Source organism: Trifolium pratense, linkage group LG4 (assembly GCF_020283565.1).
Source record: "Trifolium pratense cultivar HEN17-A07 linkage group LG4, ARS_RC_1.1, whole genome shotgun sequence".
Classification (NCBI taxonomy): Eukaryota; Viridiplantae; Streptophyta; class Magnoliopsida; order Fabales; family Fabaceae; genus Trifolium; species Trifolium pratense.
The window spans coordinates 19,776,188-19,783,667 of NC_060062.1; the positions used below are offsets into that span (position 1 = coordinate 19,776,188).

A 7,480-nucleotide genomic window follows, 5' to 3' on the forward strand; every position below is an offset into this window, starting at 1 on the left:
GGTTTTTTAACAGGAAAATGTAAAACAGAACAAAAACCAATAAGTTGCAAATATCCAATATTAGATTTATATTTTTTAGCAGAAACAAAGTTCAGCAGATTTGTTACACAGGGTTGCATCAAAGTATTGATGATAATCAAAGCACACAACACAGAAAGAAGATTTCACAATTCCCTTGAGGCTTATGCGTTTTGTTAGTTTGAAGTGAAGAAGACTAGCAAGTTTTATTCAAACTAAGGCATTCTCACATAGCTTTAATCTGGAACTTAGAGTTCTCGTAGTGAGGAAAAGAAGATATTCCACAGCTTTAATCTGGAGCTTCGGGTTTTTAGTGAGGAAACGAAGATACATTTTTTTACATCTTAGAGAGCCAGAAAGCACGAAGTTCGGTTTGAAGAGTGTTAGCTGCATTGAACTGATTCAGTTGAGCTGAAGAACTGCTTTATAATTAAAATAATATAATAAGTTTGGAAATTAAACCGTGAGTCTGTGATAGTGGTTCGACCATGTAGTACAGTTCCATTCTAGATGTGGTTTGGTTCAATAATGAGATTTTTGAACACGACAGAAGTCATTGAAATTGAAATTTCCAGTAAAACCACATCACCACAATTTTACATGAAATGACATCCACAAGACAGAGCAACACCTTACACTGCATCAAACAGCATGCAAAGTAAGTAGCTCACTGTAAGAATTCTTTTCTTAATTTTGTTTATCGCCTACTTTTCCTAAACCCCTGGGATACTAAACGGGTTTGTTTGGGAGGGGGAAAAATTATACAGGAATTCCTATGATTTTATACAGCAAAAATATGACTTATGCTCGACGGTTCCCCTACTTCAATTTTACCAGGTGATCAATGAAAAATTTGAAACTAACGAAAATTCAGCCTTCATCAATTGGTTGTACTACGCAACTGAACTTCTAGATATCCACAGACAACTCAAAAGCGAGCTAGCTACCACTTACGAGTAAGAAAACTCAAACAAGAAAAAAAAATCCTTCATCTGTTCAATCATCATCTGAATCTGCAAACAAGCAAAAAGGCCTCCCTTCAGTTAAAATAAAGTACAGACTTACTCAAGACAATAGCAGAATTAAAAATCTGGAAACTGGGTGCAATAACTATGCAATTGTGATAGCATTAATTAAAATGAAGTGACAATAAAGGATTGAGTAGCAAGATTTAACTAATAAAAAATGACGGAGATTAGAATAATCATAAATTAGGCATATTATCAATTTAACTCTACCCCTAATCCTGATCCTTGATCATACATTATATGTAGAACGTACACCAATTTCCATATGTTACATTTCCTCCTCAGGTCTGAACGATTTAATTATGGGTGGACAGGCTACTCCCATCCCTCAAGATATTGTAATTGCAAAAATTCTACACAAAACTAACACTTTAAGGCTATGCTTGAATTGCAGGAAGAAATTGAGAAAGAAATGAGAAATATAATAGATTTGTAGTATTGATTGGTATTTTGAGAAAGATAGAAGAGAGAAATGCTAAAAAATTGAGTAGACAACAATACCCTTTAATATTTATTTTTTAAAATTTAGCTTGCAAATATAGTGAAGTGTCGTTGGAAATAGTAAAAGAAAACTGAAAGAAATAAAGTAGGTAAATGATATTTTTCTAAAACACAAATAAATAAAAACTCTTACTTGCAAAAGTATAAAGTCTCATTGAAAACTTCATAAAAAGGTCACAAAACAAAAGTAAGCAATCTGGTAAAAAAATGTAAGCAAAAGGGTATGAGGAGCATAAAAAAAATTATTGCTTCTCACACTTCATTTCTTCTCAGATTAGGATAGAGGTTTTTATGTGGGAACCAAAGGTTTTTAGTCTCTCTTATTGAGTTATTTCTCTTCTATACCAATCAAAGTGACTTCATCATTTCTTCTCAACTTCTCTCTTTCACTCTTTCTGCTATACCAAACACACCATAAATTTTGTTCTCCATGCAAACACACCTTAAATGTTTGTAAAATAGAATTTCAAAAACTATTCATTTACGATGTAACTAATGGAAGGGGGTATCACAGACAAAGGACTGGTTCCTTACCAACTTATTTATATACTCAATCTGTACTAATGAAATTTGCTTACCTGATCTAATATCCTCACCAACTTTTCCCCTATTTTCCAGCTGTCTATTGATCATCGCACATATGAGCATCCACCAGTATATATGGAAGATGAGCAGCATTATGAGCAATGTATTAAACACATAGTAAAGAAACATGGGAAAACTCTCTGATAGATTTAAGCACTGCTGAAGGTCGAGGCTGGAAAGTGGGAAACCCAGTGATGGGAAAATATGATTAGCAAATTGCCTATCAAAACAAAGTCTAATGAAATCAACGAAATAAAAAGACAAACCTTGTCGCTCTAATAACCCAAAAGGGAAAGAAAATTAGCCGCAGTACGAGCCATGAAATTGCAAAGAATGCAAAGAACACACTAGCACCAAATTCTCTTCCAGAATACTTGAATACCTTGGCAGCTTCCAGGAATACATCACTTGCATCATGAAGGGCTAGAATTATGGACCCAATCCTGAAAAAACTGTAAATGCAGTGTGCATAAGTTACCTCTTCATAATCTGTCTTTATGTTAATGTTATTTTTGGAATTTTGATTATCTAAATAACTTATCTCAATATAGCAAACCTGGAAAAAAAGTGAGCAGAAAGAAGGAAAAAAACACTAAAATCAGGTTACAAATGTAATGCATGCTTGTTAGGACTTGCAATGAAGGGGGGTTGTTAGGATTGGAGCTAAGGAGTTGGTTAGGGTAGTTTATCAGTTAGGGGTCAGTTTAGCTGTTAATTTTGTTATCCTTTCTGTTTTAATTTCTGTAAGTCCTATGGTTTATAAATAGGACTTTCTCTTCTTTGTGAAATTTGTGAACTAGAGAATGTTCTAGTGTCAAACGAGAGTGCTCTTTTGGGGTAGCCTTGCAAGGCTATCTCATTGGTCATTCATATCATTTCCATTCAATTGATACTCAAAGAATTCTCCTTTTCTCAATTCTGTTGATCAAGCTTTATTCTAGTTAGAATGATTCTTTTGATTATTCAATTCTGTCCAGTTTTTGGGAATCATTTCTTACACCAAAGAAAGGATCCTAACAATGTCACTGGCCTGTAAGGTGTAATACATGCCACTAGCCCATGAATCAGTGGCAGATAGCAGATCATTGCGGCCGATGCTCAAAACACTATTGTGGTGAAGTGGGTGCCAATATATGGCAGCAATGCCTAAACTTAAACAAACAATACAATCAATTTATACCATACACATCGGGTCTCAAATATAAGCAAAATTCAATTACCAATACTATAATTAATGCAGTTATTCCTAATTTAACCTCAAATTAAATTATAATTTATTTTTCCATTGAAATTGGCATGTTTTCCAAGATAAGGACAAAATAGGAAACATGGTTATTTTTTCCATCATTCAAATGCAACTAACCAACTTTCTTAAAGAGTGGGCATTCTTTTTGTTATTTAAATATAAGACCGGAGGGAGTAAGTAACAATTTTCATTGTTATCTGTTGTTAACTGGACTGCCATGGCAGTGCCATAAGCCGCAATGGCATCTTTATATGGCGAATTTTGGGCCTTCCACCATCTGCCATCAACAACACTGATTGTCACTAATTTTCAAACAGAATATATAGCAAACTAGCAAATATGCAGAGGGAAGGGATGGGATCTGTCACAGAGAGAAGAGTGGGGCTGCTATTTTTTCTTCTGGCACAGAAGAGGAAATAGTGGGGCAACTAGGATTTTTTTTCTCCAATCAGAGTTTTAGTCCTTTTAGGCTTACAAAATGATCAAATTGTCCACACAAAAAGAAGAAAATGGCTATAAAATACGGGTATTTTTTGGTAAAATTCCGTGTTCAATGTTGCGACAGGTAGAGCCGCATTTCTTTCAGGATTTAGGATGCTATTGCCGCAACCGTTAAATGAAAGACCAAAATCCGTAGAGTTTTGCCTACGCTATGCAACACCACAATTGTGGTCGCTAGAGCTGCAACTAAATACATACCTACATGCATAAAAATATTGAATAAAACAAAAGGGAAGATTTGATAAGCATTTATCAGTTCTATTAGGCATCTGAACAGTTTAGGGAGGCTCGTATATCCAACACATACAGCAAACTAAGTATTGACAATCAATAGTTTATTGAATCAATCATAAATTCCAATCTTTAAAGGAAATTTTAGGAAACTAGAATTTTAAAGGACCATCCAGAAAAAATTTCCAAACTTATTTAATTTTTTGGTCTCAAGCATAATACCTACAATTTTGAATATTGAGAAAAAATTGCAGAACAACAATAACCAAAAATTGATAACAAATATAAAAAATAAATAAATAACATCAATAGTAATGAGCTTAAAATATGGATCACCATGTGAAACTTTTGATGCTTATGCTAAAAGACAAAAATAAGTTCTAAATTTAAGGTTTATCTAAATTTGACATGGTATATTCTTTAAATGAAAAATAATGCAAGAAGATTACCTTGTTAGATATGAGGTCCCAATCAGTATAACCGTAATTACATGGTGAGAAAACATCACTGCAAAATCCTTCCTTCGAGTCTCCCACCCGAGAATAGCAGCAATGCTATAAATGTAGAACCCACATTGGCACATGTAGTATATCATTACAGGACTCCTGGGAAAAGAAATGCAACAGGATGCAATATAAATATTAATAAAGCAACTATTTATTTATATAGAAAATCTCAAACATGACTACAATAATGTTATAATTTTCTTCTTAAGCACAATTATAAGTTATCCTCATGTGAGTAGACTTGACTGTTGATAGAACCAAATAGCAACCAATGGCATAAAATCAGAAGAATCCAGAAAAAAAGTTTAAACAACAAACTACATTCTACATATTATTTGCATTGCCAATTTATGAACGGCAGAGCATATCTGTCTGTTGCTTTGAAAACCCTAGAAGCTTGTTTTTCTATATACTCGGTTTCCCATCACAAGCAAAAACTAAATTTAGATTGCTTTAAGTTCTGAATCCAAAAAGGACAAAGGACTAATTTTGAGTTTCCAATAGTCTCTGTGTACAGTCAATTCTCTCTTCCATGCAGCATGTGAACCCAGGTTTGTAGCTACAAATTCAGTTTAGGTGTGAAATGTATGTGAAATGTTAAAACAACTACGGTGCAAGTAAGGGTCAATTGAGAGGTCTTCCAAAGAAACATTAACACAAACAGATCAGGTCAACAAGAGAGATGCATGTCACTCGTATATGGGAAAAACATTTGTATTAACAAGGCTGAATTTGGCCACCGTGTGACATAAATTACTTACTTCAGTTCTTGATTTGGCCAATCTTTGAAGTACAATTTGGAATTAGTAAACCAGGGTTCTTGGTAGGTAAATTTAAGAATAAAAGCTTCAACTGTAGCATAGTATGTTAGCTTCCACATTGACTCCGTGCATTTTCCAATCTTTACTTCCATTTCTTTAGTAATCCGTGAAGGAGCATTACCCTTTGTCAACATCCTGATGGCTAACCTCTGTGTAAGCAACAAAATATTCAAGGAGTCCTCTTAAAACAAAGGCATTGATATTCTTTCTAATTAACTTAATTCAACAACATAAGATAGATCACAGCTGATTCGAAAACTGCTTTTTACACATGTCATTAAGGGTCTGTTTGCCAGTTGGTTTTTGGAGGGGAGGGCTAAGTCTATATTTTGATATTTATAAAAAAAAATTAAAAGAACAACATGATATTAAATGTTCATGTATCATGTTATTTTACTTTTTTTAAATATCAAATATATACTAAATTATAGACTTAACTCTCCAAAGCCTTTCCCTCCAAAACCCTCCAAAATCCAACTTGCAAATACACCCTAAGGATCCATGCACACTTCTTGAAACAAATAAGATATCAGAACAATATCATGCTTATGCCATTAAAAGTATTTCATCATCCATGCCAATGTGCATTGCTATCACCTCAAAAGCCATTACAAGATCTCTCTACAGTCTACACTATGGTTTTTTATTCACAATACAACAAACAAAGAGAGCTAAATCGAAGCCACTAGGTTGGGTCTAGTGGTGAGGGATTTGGGTAGTATGTCAGGGGTCCTGAGTTCGATCCTCAGCTCTATTGTAAACCAAAAAAAAAAAAAAAAAAAAGAGCTACATCAACATTTGTCGAATTCCAGTCACTAGATTGACAAGCCTAGACAGTCTCTTCTTCCATCTTCTAAAATGTGTCTTCACTACAGCAAAACAATATGATTTAATTCACCTTTTTCCACATATTCTGATAACACCAAAATAACAACATTCTTCTAAAATCCTTTACCATAATTATGATTTTTGGATCGTTTTGTTTCCCATTGTTCCACCGGTAAGATTATAAACCAATAAACAACTACGCCATTATCATTAACGAGAAGCACTCATTCCAATTTGCAACTACGAACAAATTAATTTCAATATATTTAACTGAACATGAACATTTTGATAATAAGAGAATCTTTGCAATGAATTAACAAAGAAAAATTGGATAGGATCTTACGCGAAAGACGAATCTATCAAGAATGAACCTGGCAGCCAAACTACCAAAAGCGAAGTAGATCGCGACGGAGAAATGAGAAGCGTTAGGAACGACATTGTAGGTAGAGATTAAATCCATGGCGGAAGAAATTCAGAAGTGAAGCGGCGTTTGAATCAAGATCATGCCAAAGATAAATTTGTTTGAATCAATGCAATTCACCAGATCTGGTTGTTGTTGGTGGTTTATACCTAATTTGAAGAATCTTGTTGAGTTCGTGGTTTTGGAGTTGTGGAAGCAAAATGGTTGTTGTTTTGTGTAGAAGAGAAGAGAGAAAGAAAACAAAAGAAACGATGGGAGGGAAAATGTGTGAGAGAGAGAGGTTACGTTTACAACTGAATATTTGGTGAGGGTTTGTTTGTTACTTAATTTTCATCCTCACCATCTTCTGCACTTTATTTATAGGATCCCTCTTGTTCTTCATTTTGAGTTGAGATCTTCTAAGTTCTTTTCATTTTTTTTTTCTGTGGACCCATCTCTTTCATTACCCACACGTGGCAAGCAATGTCATGCTTTTCTCACTTCCCCATCTATAAAACTAGTATCCGGACCCGTGCCAAGCACGGGTAAAATGAGACTAAAAAATTAACATTTTAATATTAAAATTTTCATCATTCTAAAATGAAAAACTATAACATAAAAAAAGTAGGATCCCGTATTTGTCAAAAATAAAATAAAATAAGATCCCGTATTAATATATAAATATAGTCAATTAAAATAGTTTTAAAATCATATACAATTCAATTAAAATTGTACCTCTGATTTTTTATTTTACGGAAAATTAAACGTACAATTTTAATATATTTCCTGCGTGAATCACAAAAAAAAAAGAGTAG

General features: G+C 33.7%; 1 protein-coding gene across 1 annotated transcript; it reads right to left on the minus strand.

The window, feature by feature from the left end:
• Positions 1–573: 573 nt before the first annotated feature.
• Positions 574–7,066, minus strand: LOC123924332 (ceramide synthase LOH2). The gene is made up of 6 exons (XM_045977188.1): positions 6,609–7,066; positions 5,378–5,586; positions 4,560–4,715; positions 2,399–2,584; positions 2,126–2,304; positions 574–1,031 (listed from the first exon to the last, which is right to left on the minus strand). The coding sequence occupies exons 1-6, from the start codon at positions 6,723–6,725 to the stop codon at positions 1,015–1,017; spliced, it is 864 nt and encodes a 287-aa protein (XP_045833144.1). The 5' UTR covers positions 6,726–7,066; the 3' UTR covers positions 574–1,014.
• Between the last annotated feature and the right edge of the window lie 414 nt (positions 7,067–7,480).